General features: G+C 36.0%; 2 protein-coding genes across 2 annotated transcripts; both read left to right on the top strand.

Moving 5' to 3' along the window:
- Positions 1–4,116: 4,116 nt before the first annotated feature.
- Positions 4,117–12,706, top strand: lim2.1 (lens intrinsic membrane protein 2.1). Its single transcript, XM_059352003.1, has 5 exons — positions 4,117–4,136; positions 8,483–8,658; positions 9,641–9,790; positions 11,021–11,155; positions 12,612–12,706. The coding sequence occupies exons 2-5, from the start codon at positions 8,484–8,486 to the stop codon at positions 12,671–12,673; spliced, it is 522 nt and encodes a 173-aa protein (XP_059207986.1). The 5' UTR covers positions 4,117–4,136; position 8,483; the 3' UTR covers positions 12,674–12,706.
- An 8,128-nt stretch (positions 12,707–20,834) lies between these two features.
- On the top strand, positions 20,835–25,213 carry bsx (brain-specific homeobox). The gene is made up of 3 exons (XM_059352270.1): positions 20,835–21,146; positions 22,872–23,062; positions 24,703–25,213. Exons 1-3 carry the CDS (start codon positions 20,903–20,905, stop codon positions 24,952–24,954), a joined length of 687 nt encoding a protein of 228 aa, XP_059208253.1. The 5' UTR covers positions 20,835–20,902; the 3' UTR covers positions 24,955–25,213.
- The last annotated feature ends 231 nt before the right edge of the window (positions 25,214–25,444 follow it).

The following is a 25,444-nucleotide window of genomic DNA, read 5'->3' as shown; positions in this document are numbered from 1 at the left end:
TTGTACCAGGCATTAAAATGAACAAGAAAATGAAGAAAACAATGGTCTAATAATTTTTTTCCACGACTGTATTCATGTGCTTATAAATGTAAAGATATTTTAGACGTCCTCGTCTGTCAGTTGAGCCAACAGAGATATTATCTTTAAAATATTCTGCTTGTGATGAATGGCTTGCAGTCTTGGGTTTATGTTAAATCCAAAGATTTTGTTTTCTTTCATGTTTCTGCAGACACAGTTCTGAATGTTTGCAATTATTAGAAACATTAATAAGTAAGGAACCCAAATCAAAAAAAGATTGTCACAAACTGAGAGCCAATGTTGGAATGTATGAAATACATTTTTTATCTTGTCTTACTTCTACAATTCTACAATGTAATTTAGCAGATGCTTTTATCCAAAGCAACGTACAAATGAGAGTAATACAACACAAGCAAGGATGAAGTTACTTAATCTTATTCTTACTTAATGACCCAACACAACCAGCCTCTTCATGGTTGTTAAGGTGATTTTTAGGAAAATCCTTCCGTATAAATCCTACAACAGCTCCAAAGCTACGATGTGTTATTTGTCTCCTTTGGTCAGGTGTGATAATAAAATAATAATAAACATTGTATTTTCAATGCACATATACCCTCACTGTGTTTTTTTCCCCTATGAATTGGTGGAAGATGTATTTAGATCCTTAATGTAATAATTCACTTAAAAAAAACAACAACACATTGTAAAAAAAACATTTATAGTGATAAAGTATAATTAACAAATGTGCTTTAAGTATCAAAAGTAAGCTAACCTCCTCATAGTGAGTTATATAACGCATTACTGGATTATTATTAACAATGCATTCAAATGTAAATAATGTTTCATCCCAACAGGCATCTGAAATTATTATATCAGTTCCTCTCAGGGTTGTGTGGCCATTTTCATTTAATTTACAATTCTCTCTCTGCACTGTTAAGTTTTGTTTTGCAACAAGATCGGACTTCATTCATTCTTACGAGCGGTGTGGATTTTGGTGACATCACATTACTCCGATCTTAACTTTTATGCAACTCCAATTCGAGCAGGTACAAGATGAGGTAATGAATTATTTTAAAGAACGTATAATATCAGCAACAAGTTCTGCATTCAACCCAAAATTCCAGCAGGGGGCGCTGATGACAGCTGCAGAAGCATTTATGTCCATTCATTTCAGTACAAAATGAGAAAACTTCTCACTTGATTTATTACCCCAGAAATGTTTTTCAGGACAACACTATGGTCTCAATCACGAGTAAAAAATCTTCAAGACAATCTGATGTTAATAGTGTAAATAATGGCCCCATTAAGAAGAAAATAGAAGATAAAGAATCGTATGATTTGGGGCGGGGCTACCTTTGATTGACAGGTCACTAACAAGGCGAGCCGTCATCAGGAGAGAAGCAGGACAATGCGTATCCAGCATTGACATAATAAAGATGATTATATGTATTATGTCTATGGTATCAAACATTTTCCATGGTTTTCTTGATAATGATTTTTGTTATTATCAAGAAAACCATGTTAAATGTCTAGATATCAGCTCTTAAATTAAACTCTTATGAGCTATTTTTGTTGTTATCATTATATTTGTCCAAACAAATGTACCTTTAGTTGTACCAGGCATTAAAATGAACAAGAAAAGGAATGGTCTAATACTTTTTTCCATGACTGTATAGTCGAGTGATGAATATCTCAATGTGTCAAGACTAATAAATGACAATACAGAGACAATAAATGACATCAGAGTGTGTTTGTTGATGATCTAGCTCAGACAGCAGGTGAACTAGTCCATGTGCAGATGGATCGGTGACTTTTCCACATCAATGCCAGCTACGCACTGTTTGTAATTGCTTCACGTTACCTTCCCCAAGTACTGCATGAGCTCCTTACCAACTGATGATACCACATAAATGTAGACTTTCCATAACAAAATTAATCTCTCAAAAGCTGGATGGATTCAAGAAAACATGGATTTGCTCTTCTGTCACAGAGGCATATTGTCCACTTTGATGGTGCATGGGAGGATATCAAATGCCTTCCCGGCTGCCACACTCCAGATGGAAGAAAATAGCCTGTGGTCTATAAAAATGAAGTTAGATGTAAGTACAGCACTCAAATCTCGGGGAGAAAAAAATGCTTTTTCTGAGGCATTTTGTTGTTGTCAATTGGTCTGAGCAACTTGCTGTAATGCAGGTAATGGAGCTACTCTTCTCCTTTCATCTTTGGGGTTTGTGTGTGTGTGTTTGTGTGTGTCAAAGCAAGAGGAAGGCCAGGCTTATGGGAGAAAAGGTGCAACAGCAGGAAAAAGACAGCCGGATAGATGATGGTGGGAAGGAAACATCAAGTCAGAGCACAGAGCAGGGATCGCTACTGGTGTGAGCTGATGGATGGTATTGATTCCAAATCACTAAAAACTATCAGAGTCCTCCTATACACCTGACAACAAAGGGTTTTTTCAACACATTCTGCCTATGTTTACATGTGGCTACACTTAACTCCTTGGCCTTCCACATTTCAGCTGATTTATTTTCCCTTCGGAGGCTGGAGTTGACTCAATTTTAACATGGGAAAAGGCCGAAATATGTCCACCTTTTACACATTTTATGCTAGTTTTAGACAAAAACCTCACATGCAGTAAAATGTCTTATTGTATTTGAATGTTTCTGTATACTGGAGTCCCTAAACAGTCTCTGAATTTCATAAATTGGATATAAATTACACAAGAGGTTGTGTGGCAACCTCCGGCAACCTCCGGGTCTGAGCCGGGAGGCAAACCAGGATTTTTGGTGACATCACATAAATCCGATCTTAACTTTAACGCAACTCCAATTCGAGCAGGTATAAGAAGAGGTAATGAATTATTTTAAAGAACGTATAATATTAGGAACAAGTTCTCCAACATAAATGACAGAAGAGGTCATGTGCCAAGCGGCAACCTCCGGGTCTGAGCCTCAATTCTACCTGAAATTCCAGCAGGGGGCGCTGACGAAGGTTGCAGAAGCATTTGGGTCCATTAATTTCAATCCAAAATGACAAAACTTCTCACTTGATTTATTACCTCAGAAAAATCAATCAATCGCTAGTAAAAAAAAATCTTCTTCAAGACAATTAAGATTAAAGAAGAAGAAAATAGAAGATAAAGAATCGTATGATTTGGGGCGGGGCTACCTTTGATTGACAGGTCACTAACAACGTGAGCCGTCATCAGGAGAGAAGCAGAACAATTCGTATCCACGGCAACGTGTCAATAAAGTTATATATAACGTTATATACATATAAAAAAGGATGTTTACCAGTTTGATTGAAATTGTTAATGTGAGAGGTAAAATTGTGAACGTGAGAGGTATTTTTTGTGAAAAAACTGTATGTGAGAAGTATTTTTGTTAAAGTGAGAGGTAAAATTACGAATTTTAGAGGTAAAATTGTGAATGAGAGAGGTAAAATTATGTATGTGAGAGGTGAAATTGTTAATAAGAGAGGTAAAATTGTGAATTTGAGGTAAAATTGTTAATGTGAGAGGTAAAACTGTTAATGTGAGAAGTGTTTTTTGTGAATTTAATAGTTACAATGGTATAGGAATAGTGTATTTGGTGATAGTCCTTAATATTTACTGCAAATGCTGGTAAAAATAGATTGTTACAAACTTACAAATATCTTTATTTCCTCATCCTCATCAAGTTAAAACAATTTACCTTTATAGGCATAATGAGACTTAATGAGACTTTCTAAACGGTGTGTCAAAGTTTGCTTTTATAAATGAGAAGGAGAGCAGCGAGAGGAGCCGCCTCGTCCTGCACTAACGCCAGTTCAGCCCTCTACTTTCAATCAAAACCATGAAGTCATCACTATTACTTCAGCTTGCCAAGCGTTGGCCATTTCTGTTTTTTCAGCAGATTCCCAAACCACAAAACTGGTGCGTGCTGATTGGCTGGTGGCGGCCTGGCCTGTTGTCTCAGCGCACTCTTTGTTGTAGCGCCGGTTTCTCCCTATTCACCCGTCAAACGCTAGAGCTGTCAGCCTGCTGGAGACCCGCCTGTCTTGGCAAATCATAGGATCTTGTTGTATTTTGTCAGGTAATCCTGTCTTCATAAACATCTTCATAAAAGGGGTTGATTGAGGTAAGATCATATTGAATTTTATCCAGTTAGTGTTATTCTATTCTATTTCTTTTTATTATTAATTTTAGTTTTTGACTTTTTTTTTTCCCCCCATGTGGAGACACAGCTGCCTCTCTGACAGCTCAATGGGGAAACTGTGATCTTATTAAATCTGTTGTGAATATTAATCTTAATGTACACACCAGTTTTTGTCTGCTTTTTATGTTTACTCTATGGTTTATTTATTGCGCAGTTATGATAACATAAAATGACAAAGATAACAAATAATGTAAAGTGCAGAGAGAGGCAGAAAACCCACATGGGCCAATTTAAAGCCTCCACTTAAAAATGTCATAATGTTCATAGTTAAAAGAAAGTAATAACAAACTGATAATAGAAAAAAAAACATATGTATAACATCAACACGTTTTAATGACAATAACAAAAAATAACAATATACAAACTAAAATATGAACATGATATACACTACAGGCCATAAGTTTGGATGCAAGTTTCATTGCTATACTTTGCAATAAAAGTAAATGTGATTATTATGTAAAGAGTCACTTATTAGAACACATTTTGACTATATTTATCAGCTATTTGTTTTTTTATTGCTTAGACTTTGTGTTTCCTTCTTTCCTTAATGTATAAATCTGAACACTTGTTTCTTTACTCTTCATTTTTAGTCATTTCTGTGTTAGTTTGTCAGAGATATGAACACAGTTGAGATATATTGGGATTTTTGTCTCCAAACTCTAAAAAGCCAAAGAGCTAAAGTGAAAAATGCAAACTGTGATTTGTTTTTTGTTTTTTTTTTACTTTTGCACTGAAATTGTGACCTTTCCAAATCTCCTCAAGCCTAAAACTAAGCCCTTCTTTTCTTTTGGTAACATTTATTCACCAATGGTCTGATAACATCAATTTTTACATCAAGGTCAATGAAGGAAAATGGTTCAATTCCATAAAGGTAAAGTCTGATCATGTAGTAAACACATCCAGAAATACACACAATACACACTGGTTTTTAAGAAAGACATTGACAACAGAACATTTAAGTTGCTTCCAAACTTTTGGCCTGTAGTGTAAAAGTGTATTAGTGTGTGAATTAGTATTTTAAAACAGCAGTTAAATGGACTTTTAGACATCTTTTGAAATAATGTATTTATTTATCACATTTTTACCATTTTACCAAATTTTGTTGACCCCCCCATTGTCCATTGCTTCTATGAAGCCGAACTCAATATGACTTTCATGGTTCCCTCTCTTTTTCTTTTGGAGATATTCAGCATTTTCGTCTCCCTGACGCTTCGCCATTTTTCCATTAGCTCTGTGTTTCTGTTGTTAGGTGAGGTTACCGCTAGGTGAGGTTACCGCTAGGTGAGGTTACCACTAGGTGAGGTTACCGCTAGGTGAGGTTACCGCTAGGTGAGGTTACCTCTAGGTGAGGTTACCGCTAGGTGAGGTTACCGCTAGATGAGGTTACCTCTAGGTGAGGTTACCGCTAGGTGAGGTTACCTCTAGGTGAGGTTACCGCTAGGTGAGGTTACCTCTAGGTGAGGTTACCGCTAGGTGAGGTTACCGCTAGATGAGGTTACCTCTAGGTGAGGTTACCGCTAGGTGAGGTTACCTCTAGGTGAGGTTACCGCTAGGTGAGGTTACCTCTAGGTGAGGTTACCTCTAGGTGAGGTTACCGCTAGGTGAGGTTACCTCTGTGTATACTGCAGGAGGGATGTTACTAGGGCTGCAACTAACGATTATTTTAATTATGGATTAATCTGTCGATTATTGAAACAATTAATCGATTAGTTGTTTGATCAATAAAATGTATAAAAATATCAATGAGTGTTTCCCAAACCACAAGATAACGTCATCAAATCTCTTGTTTTGTCCACAAACCAAAGAGATATTCAGTTTATTGTCATAAAGGAACAAAGAAACCAGAATTGTTCATATTGAAGAAGCTGAAAACAGAGAATTTGGACTTATTGTCTTTCGTCAATTATTCAATTATCAAAACCGTTGACGATTAATTTAATAATCGATTATTGTTCGATTAATCGAATAATTGTTGCAGCTCTAGATGTTACACATGTCCTTATTCTCGCGATTTAGCCTATTTTTAATATTTTCTATAGTGTTTTTTCTATTTAAATGAATGAATAAACGTTTAATGTAGCCCTTATTTAGTTGTTTTTGTACCACTAATGAATTAAATGCTGACTCATCTATATTTAACGCATTAGATTTATTACATCCTTTAAAATCAAGAGGGCTTCGCGACCCCCCGTGGATCTTTGGCGCCCCTCTAGGAGGGTCGGGAATCACTGCCATAGAGGGTTAATGGAAATTTTTCATAATCTGAATATACCGTTATAAAGAAAAACACATATTTGAGAGATATTGACGTCATGAACAGTAAGTATCTGAAGGTACAGTTGAGGCATGTGACTCTTAAGGTTCCATGGAAACGAGTGTCTTCAATAAGATACAATGTACATATAAAGAATGACGTATGTGTTTGTGTAACTGTAGAAAAAAAAAAAAGAAACTTTAAAACCAATTCCCCTCTAGAGGCTTAAAATAATGACATATTGAGATGGAGAAATGGATTCTGTTTATCTTGGTGGGTCAATTTTCTCCGATGTTTTAAAAGGAAAATAAGAGATCTGAAGAATTTCTGAGGGAAAAGGTTGAGAGATGTGATTGCATGATTTAGAGGAAACATTCAGCCTCGAGGTCACATCCAAGGCCTCGCTCCACGGCAACACAACATCAACTCGGTTGCTTTTTATCCTGGCTCGGAAGAAAGAGGACTCCTTAGAAATTATCACATTAAACAGGCTGACTGATTATTACATAAAATGATTTATATACCCCACATAATATTGACATTTTGAGTTGTGTTGAATTTAATTGAAAAAAATACCTCTCACATTCACACTTTTACATCGCGCATTCACAATTTCACCTCTCACATTAACAATTTTACCTCTCACATTCACAATTTCACCTCTCACATTAACATTTTTACCTCTCACATTCACAAATTTACCTCTCACATTAACATTTTTACCTCTCACATTCACAAATTCACCTCTCACATTCACAATTTCACCTCTCACATTAACACTTTTACCTCTCACATTCACAATTTTACCTCTCACATTAACATTTTTACCTCTCACATTAACATTTTTACCTCTCACATTCACAAATTTACCTCTCACATTCACAATTTCACCTCTCACATTCACAATTTTACCTCTCACATTCACACTTTTACCTCTCACATTCACAATTTTACATCAAATCGAAATCAAGTCTCAGCTTTCCAGTTATGAGATTCAGACACTGTTTTGTAAATGTGAGAGGTAAAAATGTGAATGTGAGAGGTAAAATTGTTAATGTGAGAGGTAAAAGTGTGAATGTGAGATGTAAAAGTGTGAATGTGAGAGGTGTTTTTTGTGTATGTGAGAGGTAAAAAGTGTGAATGTGAGAGGTAAAATTGTGAATGTGAGAGATAAAAAGTGTGAATGTGAGAGGTAAAATTGTAAATATGAGAAGTAAAATTGTTAATGTGAGAGGTAAAATTGAAAAAATCAACTCGTTTTTTATTATCCTGGCTCGGGACAGAAAATTAGTCCTTAATAAATTATGACATTTAACTGATTAACTGACTGATTATTAGATAAAACGATTAATAAACCCTTCATAATATTGACATTATGAGTTTTGCTCAATCGTGTCATGTGGCGGGCATCGATTGGATATTTTTTTTATAAAAAGTGCTCTGGTTTGGATTAAGGCAGCTGCTGGAAGTTGCCGGAGAGTGAAATGTGATCCTGTTGGAAATAAACAGAGCTCTTCAGTGAATTCACAGAGCTCTTCAGCCACATCCCGTTCAGGCTGCAGACATAACAAGATCCGTCTCTCTATCAGCCTCTAAAAGAAATCCATGACAACTCTCCAATGTGGAAGAGAGGACGGCAGCAGGATGCCGCATTCAGGTGGAACAATGAGCAATAGATGTATCAAGTATCAAAGCATCGCTGGACCCGATAGAGGCTGCATGTGTGTGTGTGTGTGTGTGTGTGTGTGTGTGTGTGTGTGTAAAGCCCATCTTCAGGGATTGATCTCCCAGAGAACAAAGTGGAGCGTACACACACAGGCGACCCTGCAGCTCAATCCACTGGAAATAATATGTTCATTACAACGCAATTACTGACACTTAGACCCTCTTTCCCTGAAGTGTGTGTGTGTGTGTGTGTGTGTGTGTGAGAGAGGAGGGGGCCTCACACTGACCGTTGATGCTAAGTGACCTTATGTTCCTTTGTGTGTGTGTGTGTGTGTGTGTGTGTGTGCAGGATGTACAGCTTTATGGGTGGAGGTTTGTTCTGTGCAGGCGTGGGGAACATCCTCCTGATCGTTTCCACAGCAACCGATTACTGGATGCAGTATCGGCAGTCCAGTAACTACATGCACCAGGGCCTGTGGCGCTACTGTATGCCGGGGAAATGTTTCCCTCACAACGACAGCATCGGTGAGTGACGCCGCCAGGGCGCGTTCATGTTTCCAAAAAGATGGAAATGAGGCTGAGATAAACTTTGGATGTACTGCTAGTTGGACTGAAACTGAAGAAGTCTGAGGAGAAGCAGTGGTGCAAGAAGTACTGAGAGCAGGGGTCTCAAACTCAGATTACCTGACCAAAAAAAGACACAAAATTACTAAAAAAGACACAAAATTATTAAAGAAAGACAAAATTATTTAAAAAATACACCAAATGTCAGAAAAAAAACAAACTTACCTAAAACAGACACAAAATTGTTACAAAAAGACACAAAATTACCAAAAAAAGACACAAAATTATTACAAAATTACCAAAAAAGACATAAAATTATTTAAAAAGACACAAAATTATTAAGAAAAAGACACAAAATTACTAAAACAAAGACACAAAATTACCAAAAAAAGTAATTAAAGGGACCTTCCACACACAACACGGTAAAGTGCCATTCATATTAAACTTTCATATCAAGGTGGGGGCCACAAAATATCGTCACGAGGGCCCTTTAATACTTTTTTTGTGGTAATTTTGTGTGGGGGGGGTTATATTTCTGTCTTTTTTTGGTCATTTTGTGTCTTTTTTTGGTCATTTTGATTCTGCCTCCAGCAGGTAATTTGAGTTTGAGACCCCTGGTGAACAATGTAAAACCCAACTTCTTGTTTCAACTTAAATATTTGAGTGTCGATGCTGTGAAATAATTTTATGTCAAGACAACAAAGACAATGAAGTTAACTCAAATGAATCTTGCTATTTGACTCAATATTTTAACTTAAAATTACTTTTTGCAAAAATCTTTGTTCTAAAAAGGAAAAATTTGTTATAAAAACAAACGAGCAGCATTGGGTTTTACAGTGTACTCTTGTTTAATAACAACAACAACACATGTCTAATAATTCAGCTTCATGGACTTGCTCTGACCTCCATCGTTGACTGTTTATTGACCTTTGACCTCCCTCAGCCCACCTGGACGCCACCCGCGCCCTGATGATCCTCTCCCTGCTGGCCTGCTTCATCGGCATCATCATCGGCATCATGGCCTTCATCCACTACTCCTCCTTCGACAGATTCGACAAAACCTTTGCTGCAGGCATTTTATTTTTCATCTCATGTAAGTTGAACTCAGCATGAATAGTTTAGTATTGAGCTGCAATTAGCACATTAAATGATCAATGAAATGAAATACAGTCATGGAAAAAATGGATAAAACCATTGTTTGCTTCAGTTTCTTGTTCATTTTAATGCCTGGTACAACTAAAGGTACATTAATATAAAAAAAAAATTAAAAAAGGGGGCCCAGCACAGAACCTTGAGGAACACCCATTGTTAGTGCTTCATACAGTCATGGAAAAAATATTAGACCACCTTGTTTTCTTCAGTTTATTGTTCATTTTAATGCCTGGTTCAACTAAAGGTTCACTTGTTTGGACAAATATAATGATAACAACAAAAATAGCTGGAACAATGGAGGAACAAAGGAAACGAAGAAACTGAAGAAGGAGAGGAAGGAAGGAAGGAAGGAAGGAAAGGAAAGAAGGACAAGAAGGAAGGAAAGAAGGAACAAAGGAAACATAGAAACTGAAGAAGGAAAGGAAGGAAGGAAGGAAACGAAGAAACTGAAGAAGGAAGGAAGGAAAGGAAAGAAGGACAAGAAGGAAGGAAGGAAACAAAGAAACTAAAGGAAAGGAAGGAAGGAAGGAAGGAAAGGAAAGAAGGACAAGAAGGAAGGAAAGAAGGAACAAAGGAAACATAGAAACTGAAGAAGGAAAGGAAGGAAGGAAGGAAACGAAGAAACTGAAGAACGAAGGAAGGAAACAAAGAAACTAAAGGAAAGGAAGGAAGGAAGGAAGGAAGGAAGGAAGGAAAGGAAAGAAGGAAGGAACAAAGGAAACTAAAGAAAGAAAGAAACTGAAGAAGGAGAGGAAGGAAGGAAGGAAGGAAGGAAGGAAAGGAAGGAACAAAGGAAACTAAGAAACTAAAGAAGGAAGGAAGGAAGGAAACTAAGAAAATAAAGAAGGAGAGGAAGGAAGGAAGGAAGGAATGTAGGAACGGAAAGAAGGAAAGAAAGAAACTGAAGAAGGAGAGGATTCTCATTTATTGATAATGATTTTGGTTATTATGAATAAAACCATGTTAAATGTCTAGATATCAGCTCTTAAATTAAACTCTTATCAGCTATTTGTGTTGTTATCATTATATTTGTACCTTTAGTTGATCCAGGCATTAAAATAAACAATAAACTGAAGAAAACAAGGTGTTCCAATCATGTTTTTATGACTTTATGTACATAAAAAGAGAAAGTTGTGTGATTTCTCCAGCTGAACTGTGTTTTCGCTCTCAGGCTTCTTAGTGTTCCTAGCGATGGCGGTTTACACCGGCGTGACCATTAACTACTACGGGAAACGCTACGGGAACTGGAGGTTCTCCTGGTCCTACATCATCGGCTGGGTGTCCGTGGTGCTCACCTTTTTTTCAGGTAAACGTGTAAACAAACAAACAAACATTAGGTTTCCTTCATTCAGCAGCTTCCACTCGTCTCTCATTGTTTTCTGCTAAATGTGAAACTTCTTTTAAAGCTCTAACCTTGAGGAAGTTCTTGGGTAAAAATAAAAAACACAGCACTCAGTGAAATGTAGATGAAATCACAAGCTGCAGAAACACATTTTAGGACGTCATGGCGAACAAAATAATACTTTTAGACTCATGATTCCTTTCACATGATCTCATGGAGCCTTTTTCAAAATTCACTGCACATAAAAGTGATCTGTGAGTCCTGCAGCATGCTGCTGCTGCTGCTGCTGCACACGTTTTACTCTTTAAAAAGGGTTTAAACAGCATTCAGATGCTAAAAAACAGGAATGTGCAACTGTTTTGCAAAATTACAAAATAGTAGAATATGATAACTAATATGTAAGTGATGTAAATCAACAAAATAATGATATGCATTGAGTTTTTTGGAGTATTTATTTCATTTGCATGCAATTTAAATGACACAAAATGATCAAAATAGACACAAATTGACCAAAAATACAGGAAAAAATGATTCGACCACCTTGTTTTCTTCAGTTTCTTGTTGATTTATCATCATTTTTCATCATTCAAATGCTAAAAAAAACAGGAATGTGCAAATGTTTACAATATAGTAGAATATGATGACTAATATCTAAGTGATGTAAATCAACAAAATAATGATATGCATTGAGTTTTTTTGGAGTATTTGTTTAATTTGCATGCATTAATTGGATGCCAAATAAACGGCAAACAATCACTGAAAACATTATTGGACCATTGTTTTCTTCAATTTGTTGTTCATTTTAACAAAAAAAGCTCATAAAAGTTTAATTTTAATGACTCAAATTGACAAAAAAATAGAAGTAAAAAAGACCAAAAAAGACAAAAATTGACCAAAATAGATGTAAAAATAACAGAAATTGACCAAAAATAGATGTAAAAATGACCAAAAATGACACAAAAGGACCAAAAATAGATGTAAACATGACACAAATTGACCAAATACGGATGCAAAAATGATCAAAAAAGACTCAAATTGACCAAAATAGATGTAAAAATGACCAAAAATGACATAAAATGACCAAAAATAGATGTAAAAATGACCAAAAATGACATAAAATGACCAAAAATAGATGTAAAAATGAGAATAGCTTTTGTATGTTTCTGGACATAAATTTGTGTCCTAATCGATTTAATTGATGATATGAAAACAAAGCTGCTCCATAGACTTCCATTCAAAAATAAAAATAACTCAATTCAATGCATTTTTTCTTACAATGACACTGAGCATGAAAAGTCAAAAAAATATCCAACTAGACATGACACAAATCACAGATAGTTGTGCATATTGTGCTAAAACAGCTGATTTTGCAGATCCTGCCTGATGACTCAGACCTGTTGTCTTCCTATATTGTTTGCAGGTATATTCTATTTGTGTGCCTACCGGATGCATGAATGCCCTCGGAGCCCAAACTCCCACTAGAACCTCCTCCATCGTCAGAATGAAGCCATGTGTTGAGATCATTAACAGCTGCCTGCAGGTTCTCACCATCCAACAACTACCAGTGATTTCAATAAAAGATTGGGGAGAAGACGAGTCTTATTTTCATTCATAAAGACGCTGTGCAGATGTTAAAAGTCTGTTGATGAACTTATCTGCTACTGGGGTTTTTTTATTGACATACAGTCAGAGAAAGGCTGATTTCTGCTGTTAAATGTGGATAAACAGGATGATTTCTTATGCACAATGAGGGAAAATGTGTCAATCAACAATAACTTGTTTTCCAATTCCACATTTTTGATATTTCTATTTAATTATCTTCTGATATGCCACAAAAAAGTCACAGTGTTTGGTTAAAATATCAAGCAAAAATACTGATATATGCATTTTGGCTAAACCCCTAAAAGTCTCCATGCAACCAATAAATACAGTCATGGAAAAAAATAGTAGACCACCTTTGTTTTAATTGATTGAACTTTGTTTTCACCTTGATTAAAAATCACATTTTATGTTGGAAAAAGGCACAAAATGACCAAAAAGACACAAAATGACTAAAAAAAAGACACAAAATGATCAAAAAAGACACAAAATGACCAAAAAAGACACAAAATGATCAAAAAAGACACAAAATAACTAAAAAAGACACAAAATGACTAAAAAAAGACACAAAATGATCAAAAAAGACACAAAATGACCAAAAAAGACACAAAATGATCAAAAAAGACACAAAATGACTAAAAAAAAGACACAAAATGATCAAAAAAAGACACAAAATGACCAAAAAAGACACAAAATGATCAAAAAAGACACAAAATGACTAAAAAAGACACAAAATGATCAAAAAAGACACAAAATAACTAAAACAAAAGACACAAAATGATCAAAAAAGACACCAAATAACTAAAAAAGACACAACAAAAGAGTTGATGACAGGATCACACACAATCACAAGATCACATTTATATTGGTTTTTCTTTGTTTCTTTTTGGTTCTAAATGTTTTAATAAAGTAAGTCAGTAAGTCAGAATAAAAAATCTGTTATTATTATTATTATCAGGTCATATAGGTGAAAAAAATATACCAACATGGTATTTAAACATGTTTTAAGTGGTGAATACAGGCAGGATGGAAAGGAGTCAGACATGGAGGAAATAGCCCAAAAAGACTCCATAGAGTTAAAAAAATAAAAATAAAAAGTGTGCACGGTGAAAGTGCAAACTCTCAGACATCTGTCACTGCGTTGCGGACTTTTGTTGCTCTTTTTGTTTGGGGCTCGGAGTGTTTTATATGTTGCAGGAGCTGAGCTGTTCAGACTTTTATCTGCAGAAGGAACATTTCAGGTGTTTGCAGCTGCAGGTGAAGCTCCGCTCACTCACAACACCATGCAACATGTGCAACCATCAGCTCCATCTGCGGCTCTTCTCTGTTTCTACTGTTGAGAGTTTGCACACGTTTAGCACGAAAACAAACCAAAACACTCACTGTGAGTGTTTGTGCTGCAAGCTGCACAAAGTCTGGGAGCAGGGAGCATCATCTGCTGCTTATATATATATATATATATATATATATATATATATATATATATATATAGGCCTATTTATTATATATATGAAAATAAAGTTGAATTGGCGCATAATTACGCCAATCTGCAGAGTGCGTTAAAAACGTGGCGTGGCTACATTTCAGAGAAATATTGAAAAAGATGCTATAAAATACCATAAACTGCGATTTGGTTGCACCAAAAAAAGTAATTTTTCAAGTCTATAAACAAAACTAAACGCAGTATTTATATTGAAAACTAATTATATATTAAATAAGCACGATGTTAATCCTGAAACAACACAACACAAAATTATCAAAATTGATGTAAAAATGGCCAAAAATGACGCAAAACGGCCAACATTAGATGTAAAAATGACGCAAAATGACCAAAAATAGATGTAGAACTGACTAAAAAAGAACACAAAATTATCTAAATAGACACAAATTGACCAAAATAGATGTGAAAATGACCAAAAATGACACAAATTGACTAAAATGGATGTAAAAATGACAAAAAAAAAAACCCACAAAATTACCGAAATCGACACAAATTGACTAAAATAGATGTAAAAAAAAAAAAAAAAAATAGACACAAATTGACCAAAAATACAGGAAAAAATGATTAGACCACCTTGTTTTCTTCAGTTTCTTGTTCATTTTAATGCCTGGTTCAACTAAAGATACATTTGTTTGGACAAATATAATGATAACAACAAAAAACAAAACTAACCGCAGTATTTATATCAAAAAAACAATTTCTATATTTAAAAACAGCACAATATCAATCCTGAAAATGTGTCAGACATACTATATGTAGCATGCATTGACATTATTATTAATGATGTAGGGATATTAACTTCCTCTCCTCCATTTATTCCTCTTCTCCGTCTTTAAAACATATTATAAGACGCGCTGCTGCACCAAACGCGCCACTTACCGCAGTGACGCACGGCCTGGCCGGCTCACATCTTTTACTTAATGAAATGGCCTCAGAAAGCCGCTTAGCGCGCCTCGGGAACGGATCCTTAAGGCGATTTCATCACCATTTGTTTCATTTACTTTCTAATTTTCCCCTAAAAGCAACTTGTTATCCTGGCGCGCTGCAGAAAGGAGTGACGCAGCCAGACGCTGCAGGCCTCCACCATCTGCTGCTGCTGCACCTTCACTCTATAACCATAATAATAATAATAATAATAATAAGCATTTATTATGCTTCCAGGATTAACTGTCCGACTGAAACTTCATGGGAACACATTCAGTCATGGAAAAAATGATTATTAGACCATTGTTTTCTTCATTTTCTTGTTCATTTTAATGCCTGGTTCAACTAAAGGTTCATTTGTTTGGACAAATATAATGATAACAACAAAAACAGCTGATAAGAGTTTAATTTAAGAGCTGATATCTAGACATTTAATATGGTTTTATTGATAATGATTTTGGTTATTATCAAGAATGTTTCCATGATTGTAGATGTAAAAATGACCAAAAAATTACTGAAAATGATCAAAATAGACACAAATTGAGCAAAATCGATATAAAAATGCCCCAAAATGACCAAAAAAGACACAAATTGACCAAAATAGATGTCATAATGACACAAACTGACTAAAAATAGATGTAAAAATGATCATAAAAGACACAAAATGACCAAAAATAGATGTGAAAATGACACAAAATGATCAAAAATAGATGTGAAAATGACACAAAATGACCAAAAAAGACACAAATTGACCAAAATAGATGTATAAATGACACAAATTGACTAAAAATAGATGTAAAAATTACCAAAAAAGACACAAAATGACCAAAATAGATGTAAAAAATTACCCGAAATGACATGAAATGACCAAAAATAGATGTACAAATGACCAAAAAGGCACAAATTGACCAGAGTAGATGTAAAGATGACCAAAAATGGCACAAAATGACCAAAAATCAATGTAAAAATGACACAAATTCACCAAAATAGATGTAAAAATAACAAAAAACAGACACAAACTGACAAAAAATAAATGTCAAAATGACACAAAATGACCAAAAAGACACATATTTATAAAAAACTAAATTCAATCAATTTTTCTCACAATGTCACAAGTCAAAATGATCATTAATTATAAATATAAATGACAAAGACCACAGACAGTTTTGCATATTGTGTCAATAAAAAAACACTGAATTAGATCTAAATGACAAAGAAACAGCGAGGAAGGATTGAAAGATGTTTTTAGAAGATCTGGAAGTTATGATTGAACTAATAAACCCTCCAACTATCTGCTCATTAACATTTAGAGGCCGTTTACAACACAAACCTATGCAAACTAAAGCAGCGTCTCTTCCAGCAGCAGCAGCTGATTCCAGCTAATTAATTTGTTCTGCCTCCATCTGATAAATGGATATCCTGTCCTCCAGCCCAAGGATTACAACTTCCGCTCTAACATCTCCCTTAATTGCCTAATAGCATTGCAGCGTGAATTCTGCCTACATTAAGACACTTTCACATTAGCCGAGCTGATTGGAAATGTGATGACAACACCATATCAACAAATTACAGCGCACCGCTTTCTTTCGCAAATGGGCACAGGAGCGGCACTTGTACTCTCCCAGATTTTAATACCGACAATTACAGCCAATTTGGGGGGAATTACTAGACAGACCTGCAGCAGAACAATCCTCCCGTGACACAGGCTTCATTCAAAAACTACTAACACGGAGGGAGAGTGCACCGCGAATCTCCCCACAATTAACTAGACATATATGTGGTTTCATGTTCAAGTTTCAGCTGCAGGAAATCTAAAGTTTGGGGACAAAGTGCTTCATCAGAATGGGGAATTATGTTCTATAGGACGATAGGAAGTTATTCTACAAATACGGATTATCCAGATATTTATATGATAATATCAGCTCCATGGTTATTATAGAAAACATCACAGTGATGTTGTTATTGGAGACTCTGTGAAAAACAACAAAAATAGTTCCAAAAAAAAGTCTCAGTTTAACGTTATAATAGTGAATAGTTTCACGTTATTATGGATGGATGGATGGATGGATGGATGGATGGAAGAAAGATGGATGGATGGATGAAAGATGAATGGATGGATGGATGGATGGATGGATGGATGGATGGAAGAAAGATGGATGGATGGATGATGATGGATGGATGATGGATGGATGGATGGATGCTGGATGGATGGATGGATGGATGGATGGATGGATGGATGGACGGATGGATGGATGGATGGATGGATGGATGCTGGACGGATGGATGGATGGATGGATGGATGGACGGATGGATGGATGGATGGATGGATGGATGCTGGACGGATGGATGGATGGATGGATGGATGGATGGATGAATGGATGGATGGATGCTGGATGGATGGACGGATGGATGGATGGATGGATGGATGGATGGATGGAAAAACATGAAACTATCCCGTTATGACGTCATACTGAGCCTTTTATTTTGTCAGTGTGGCAGCATTATGTTTCCTATGTAGCTTACACGTCTTCAAAAATGTTTGTTTTGACAATGATGACGTATGAAAATCATTCATTTCCAATCCGAAATATATCAATTAAAAGCTACTTTTTTTCTAAAGGATTAAAGTCACTTTGAACTCACCACTAAATCTGCTAAAGAAGAACAATAAAGCATCTTAATGTAGGAACATCTAGGGAGATTATATAAACATATAGTGGCTTGAAATGAATGAGGAGAACAGCAGCACTTTTCAGCACCATGGTGAGCTCCAGAGGGCAACACTACACTGTAAAAAATGTTTTTGTAGCAATGAGGCCAGAAATTCCAGTCTGTCTACCTCTGGCTGCTGTCACTGTTCCGGGACATTCTACAGCGGCAGTTAATTCTGTTGATTGCTCTGCTCTGATTGGTGGACCCCAAAGCCTTTGATCCTTTCATCCATCTCTCACAGAAAGAGAGAACACACACATACACACACATTTTGAGGTTAAAGGTCATAGGTTGCTGCATAAATAAATACTTGTAAAGGAATGCTTGCTGTAGTTGTGCTCCTTGTATATAATATAGTATTATAACATTACTAGTATTAATTGTTTGAAATCTCTGAAGAATCTCATCAAAGTGTACACACACCGGCAGTAGCCCCCGTGGCCCTTTCAGAATTTCCCCAGAGGAAATTTTCTAGTTTTTGTTACTATTCTTTTATTTATCGTAATTAAAAGCGTCTAGTACGGTGCTATTCAATGTTTTATTTTACGCCCTATTTCTGATGCAATTTGAGAGTGTTTTACTGTAATTTCCACAAACATTTTTTACAGTGTAGCTGCAGGCATTTTAAAACGCATCTCCTTTGTATTCATTATGTATAAATCTGAATATTTATAAGTCTTTCACAAGGTCATATATATACAGGCTACAACGCTTTAAACTGTAAAATTCATGTAAATTTCATGTAATATTACAGGAGAAATACCGTCATGTCATAAGGACACAATAAACCCAAAAATAAAGACACTATTCAGTCAAAATTACAGTTTTCCAAAACATATTTACATTTGAATTTACAGTAGAAAACCTACTTATTGTTTTGTTTTTTCTGGCAGTGAAGTTCTGGCAACCACAGCTGCCAGAATTTTATCGTAAATTAAACCTTTTCTTTTTTTACAGTGCACCGTAAAAAAAAACCCCACTCATTGTATTTTTTACGGTGACGTTCTGGCAACCGCAGCTGCCGGGATTTTACCGTAAATTAAACACATTTTTTATTTACAGTGGATTACCTAAAATGACAAATAAAACGCACCTCCTTTGTTTTCATAATGTATAAATCTGAATGGAAATAATTCCTTCATAAGGTCATATATTTATACACCCTCGAACCTGGTTGCTAGGCGACCACGCAAGCATCCCGGTTGGACTTTTTCGTCGCTTTTTTTCCCGCCTGAGCTGATCTTCTAACGCGCCTCAGCCAATCAGAGCGCAGAGCGGGCCCCCTCACCTCGCCCCGCCCCCTCCCAACCCATCCAGCGCGTAAATCAAATTCTGCCGGGTTTTTACCGTAAATTAAACATTTTTTTACAGTGTAATATTCTGTGAGATTACTTAACATGACAAATAAAACGCACCTCTTTTATATTCATAATGTATAAATCTGAATAGAAATAGGCTACAACACTTTTAAACTGTAAAACAAACAACAAAAAACAACAAAAAACCCCACTCATTGTATTTTTTACGGTGAAGTTCTGGCAACCACCGTTAATTAAACAAATTAGTGGATTACCTAAAATGACAAATAAAACGCACCTCCTTTGTTGTCATTATTTATAAATCTAAATATATAACTAAATAACTCTTCCATAAGGTCATATATATTTTGCTACATTTAAACTACAGTAGAAATCCCAACACAAGGCAACATTTTACCGTAAATTAAACAATTATTTTATTTACAGTAATAAAGTAATAAAACGCACCTCTTTGTTTTCATAATGTATGAATCTGAATAAAAATAATTCTTCCATAAGGTCATATATCTCCACACACCCGCGAACCTGGTTGCTAGGCGACCACTCAAGCATCCCGGTTGGACTTTTTCGTCGCCTCAGCCAATCAGAGCGCAGAGCGGGCCCGGTTTTTACCGTAAATTAAACAGATTTTTTTTACAGTGTAATATTCTGTGAGATTACTTAACATGACAAATAAAACGCACCTCTTTTATATTCATAATGTATGAATCTGAATAGAAATACGCTACAACACTTGTTAACTGTAAAACAAACAAAAAAAACAACAAAAAACCCCACTCATTGCATTTTTACAGGCAAGTTCTGGCAACCACAGCTGCCGGGCTTTTACCTTAAATTAAACTTTTTTTTTAATTTACAGTGGATTACCTAAAATGAAAAATAAAACGCACCTCTTTGTTTTCATAATGTATAAATCTGAATAAAAATAATTCTTCCATTAGGTCATATAGGCTATACACCTGTGAACCTGGTTGCTAGGCGACCACTCAAGCGTCGCTTTTTTTGCTACATTTAAACTACAGTAGAAATCCCACCACAAGCCAAAATTTTACCGTATATTAAACAATTATTTTATTTACAGTAATAAAGTAATAAAACGCACTTCTTTGTTTTCATAATGTATAAATCTGAATAAAAATAATCTCCATACACCCGCGAACCTGGTTGCTAGGCGACCACGCAAGCATCCCGGTTGGACTTTTTCGTCGCTTTTTTTCCCGCCTGAGCTGATCTTCTAACGCGCCTCAGCCAATCAGAGCGCAGAGCGGGCCCCCTCACCTCGCCCCGCCCCCTCCCAACCCATCCAGCGCTCTAATTGGCTGCTGCGTAAATCAATTTCCCCCCAATCCGCTGTCTGTCTGAATAAATGTTTGTTGGAGATGCGTCTCTGCCTGACAGATATCTGAGAGATGCTGCAGGCTGGAGGAGAGTCACAGCGGCGGAGCTAAAGCCCGGGAGAGACCTGGAGAGACCTGGAGAGACCTGGAGAGACCTGGAGAGACCTGCAGAGACCTGGAGAGACCTGGAGAGACCTGGAGAGACCTGGAGACTCGGAGAGAGAGAGAGAGAGAGAGAGAGAGAGAGAGAGAGAGAGAGAGCAGCTTTAATAGATGCTGGTGCAGAAAAACCAGCACCACAACAACCTAAACTAGCACCATGAGTATGAACTACGCGTCTGCGGCGCCCACGCAGAGGTCCACGTCGTTCTTCATCGAGGACATTTTATTGCACAAACCCAAGCCGCTGCGGGAGGTGATCCCGTCCCCCTTCTGCAGCTCCCTGGCCTCCAGGATGCCCATCCTGGAGTACGGATACCCGCTGATGCCCACCCCGATCCTGGCGCCGCATCCGCACCACCCTCTGCACAAACCAGAGCACCACCAGTACTTCTTCACCTCCGGTAAGAGCCCCGGCCGGCTGGAGGCCTGGACCCGGAGGACAAGCAGAATTATCTAGAAAGTCTCACCCGGGGATGGGAGAGCTGCAGATTTGCGCATTTAAATTGCAAAAAAGTTGCTTGTGCATGCAGGGAAATATCACAAAATAGGCTATAAAATCCTCTCAGCATCTCAGAGAATAGAGCAAAATTTCAAGGCAGGTTTATTTGTGCAGCAGCTTTCAACAACAGGGTGATTCAAAGTGCTTTACACACATTAAAAGCATTTAAAAGAGATATTTAGGTTTATAAAATGACATTCAGATATGAATATTTCAGACAAAACGAGCAGATAGAATACAGTAGAGTATTTAGTTCGGGGTTTTTTTCTTCTTCAGGATTGAAAATTCAACTTTCCTGCAATAAAAATGTACAATTTATTCTTATTTTTTATCTTAGTGTTTGTCCAAACATTTGTTTAAATGCGATTATTATTGCTTTGACTATTCCATACACACAGTCATTGGAAAAATGATTATTTTCTTCAGCTTCTTGTTCATTTTTACAACTAAAGGTTCATTTGTTTGGACAAATATAATGATAACAACAAAAATAGCTGATAAGAGTTTAATTTCAGAGCTGATATCTAGACATTTAACATGGTTTTATTATTTATGATTTTGGTTATTATCTAGAAAAACATGGAAAATGTCTAGATATCAGCTCTTAAATTAATTATTTGTCCAATCAAATGTACCTTTAGTTGCAGCAGGCATTAAAATGAACGATGAAATGAAGGAAAAAATGGTCTAGTAATTTTTTCCCTGACTGTATTTAGCCTGTTTTTACATTTATCAGACACATTAAGCGTTTCTATTATTAATAATAGTAATATTTTTTTACATGCACGGGGGAAAAGGAAGCATGCATGATCAGTGTTGTTGTGATGCGGTATTTGTATTTAATTGTTTATGATAACTGTGTTTAAAAGTAATTTGTCTCTTTTTATGCTGCTTTCTTGTCCACGTCTCTCTCGGAAAGAGATGTTGTTTCATCTCTATGAGACTTTTACCTGGTTAAATAAAGCATGCATATATATATTCATATATATATATATATATATATATATATATATATATATGAATATATATGAAGCTTTAACGTTTATTTTTGAGAAGTTTTTCTCTCAGTTTTCCTCTGCCAAAGGGACTAAAGATGGAAATTATCCATCGTTATTCATCATCATTATTGGTTATACTTTGCATATTTACATGTATATGTTCATTAATATGTATTGTCCCTGTTTTAACCCTTTATCGGGCGAAGAACTATATTAAGGCCAGGTATGAATAAAAATAAATATGCAGATTTAAGAGATTTAAAGTGACAAATCTGCTCGAAAAAAGTCGCAGATTTACGAGACAAAAGTGGGAAAAAACAATTTTTTTCTCGCAGATTCAACACTTTAAATCTCATAAATCTGCACATTTTTTTCTCCTAGATTTGCCACTTTAATCACTTTTTTTCTAAAAAAAATATTACCCCTCTCCCGGGTCCGTATGTTGTTTTTTTTACACATCCTGACTGTTTGTAATATCCTCCAATATTCTCCAGGGTTGAAATTTTGAATTTGCAAGTATTTCACTGAGTGTTAAATGAATAAAGTGAAACTCTCTAATGACGCTGCTTGTTGTTGTTGTTGTTGTTGTTGTTGTTGTTGTTGTTGTGGTGGTGGTGGTGGTGGAGCAGGGATGCAGATGCCGGCTCTGTTCCAGCACCACGCCGACCTGCCGGGGAAACACTGCCGCCGCCGCAAGGCCCGGACCGTCTTCTCCGACTCGCAGCTCTCCGGCCTGGAGAAGAGGTTCGAGATCCAGCGGTACCTGTCCACCCCGGAGAGGGTGGAGCTGGCCACGGCGCTCAGCCTGTCCGAGACACAGGTACACACACACACACACACACACACACACACACACACACACACTGAAGCTGGAGACGTGATCCAATAAACGCGCACACGACAAAAATGACGTGGTGCCTCGATAAATGTAGTTATTTAGTTTATTGTCATGAAGGAAATATTCACAGTGAAGAAGCTGAAATCAGAGAATGTGGAATTATTGTCTTTAAAAATCCAATTATTCAATTATCAAAATAGGCTAGTTGACGGTTAATTTAATAATCGATTATTGTTCGATTAATCGAATAATTGTTGCAGCTGTAATATATATATTTAAACATATACAATAGAGCATATTCATAGCCTTTATACTGTTTATTATAAGAGAATTGCATTTTTCCCTATAGCCTCAATTGATAATTCTGATAAACGTGTAATAATTACGTTTTATATATAATATTTCAACCGATAAATGTCACTTTGCAGCCGATTAAATATAGCCTGAATTTAATGCGATATATATATATATAAATAATGGGGTAAATGATCAGACCACTCGTGTTTTCTTCAATGTCTTGTTCATTTTAATGCCCACAGGTTCATTTGTTTGGACAAATATAACATTTTCCAACATACAAAATCTGTTCTGTAGCAATTTATACATAAAGTCATGAAAAAATGATTAGACCACGCTTGTTTTCTTCGATTTCTTGTTGATTTTAAAGCCATTTTCCATGGTTTTCTTGATGATTTTGGTTATTATCAATAAAACCATGGAAAATGTCTAGATATCTTTTTTTTTTTTAAATGTCCCGATACTCTCAAAATGTTATTTTTATAGTCTGTTGATCCATGTAGTATTACATTTTTTTCCCGAAATGACATTTCAGAGCTGATATCTAGACATTTTCGATGGTTTCCTTGATAATAATTTTGGTTATTATCAATAAAACCATGTTAAATGTCTAGATATCAGCTCTTAAATTAAACTCTTATCAGCTATTTTTGTTGTTTTCGTTTTATTTGTCCAAACAAATGAACCTTTAGTTGAACCAGGCATTAAAATGAACAAGAAACTGAAGAAAACAATGCTATAATATTTTTTTCCATGACTGTATTTGTGTATTTTTTTACGTATGTGTCCTCATAAGCAATATGCAAGTAATCTTCAATTGACTGTATGCTGTTTATTTGGCATCCAATGAATGCATGTAAATGAAACAAATACTCCAAAAATATCATTGCATATCATTATTTTGTCTATTTAAATCACTTACACATTAGTCATCATATTCTACTATTTTGTAATTTTGCAAAAACAGTTGCACATTGCTGGTTTTTTTAGCATTTGAATGATGAAAAATGATGATAAATGAACAAGAAACTGAAGAAAACAAGGTGGTCGAATCATTTGTTCCTGTATTTTTGGTCAATTTGTGTCTATTTTGATCATTTTGTGTCCTTTTACATCTATTTTTAGTCAATTTGTGTCTTTTTGGGTCATTTTTACATCTATTTTTGGCATTTGAATGCTGTTTATTTCGCTATATTTTGCATCGCTTTGGGGCTATAATGGCCACATTAATGCGTAAATCTATAATATTTGGTTCCCTTTTTGCGCCGCGCCACATTAATGCGTAAATGCGTAAAAATAACTGGTTCCTTTTCGCGCCGCTGCAGGTGAAAACGTGGTTCCAGAACCGGCGGATGAAGCACAAGAAGCAGCTGCGGAAGGCGCAGGACGAGCGGAAGACCCCCGGGGAGCTGGAGCGCTCCGGGGGGAACTCCAGCGAGAGCGAGCTGACGGAGAAGAGCGCGGAGGAGGTGAAACATGGAGGAGGCGGCCTGGAGCCGGACTCCTTCCTGCTGGACGACAACGACGACGACGTGGACATCGAGGAGGACATTTGTTCCCCGGACCATCTACTATAGTAGGCAGCGGCCTGTCTGTCTGTCCGTGTCTCCCTGGAGACACATGTCTCTGTTTATAATACCATATTCATATTATTCATATTATTCATATTATTCATATTTATTCTATCATGACGCGCAGAGAGGCGCGATGGTTTTAACACGCGCCTCTTTCCTCCATGTAGGCTCTCTGTAGGAGAATGTCCGTGTTGTTATGTGTGACGGAACAGAGTTATTATCACCATATTATTATTATTATTATTATTATTATTATTATTATTATTATTATTATTATTATGATATTATCCCTAAAAAGTATTTTCTTTTGACAAAATACAGAATTATCACGCTAATATTATTGTTATTATTATTATTATTATTATTATTATTATAATGAGTCTATTATTATGAGTCTATAATCAATAGCCTATTATAATTCCTAGAAAGTATTTTCTTTTGACAAAACACATAATTATCACGCTATTAATATTATTATTATTATTATTATTCA

The sequence above is a fragment of the Centropristis striata genome, chromosome 15, assembly GCF_030273125.1.
Source record: "Centropristis striata isolate RG_2023a ecotype Rhode Island chromosome 15, C.striata_1.0, whole genome shotgun sequence".
Taxonomy (NCBI): domain Eukaryota; kingdom Metazoa; phylum Chordata; class Actinopteri; order Perciformes; family Serranidae; genus Centropristis; species Centropristis striata.
Note: the sequence above shows the minus strand (reverse complement) of the source record. Positions and strands in the feature narration are given on the sequence as shown.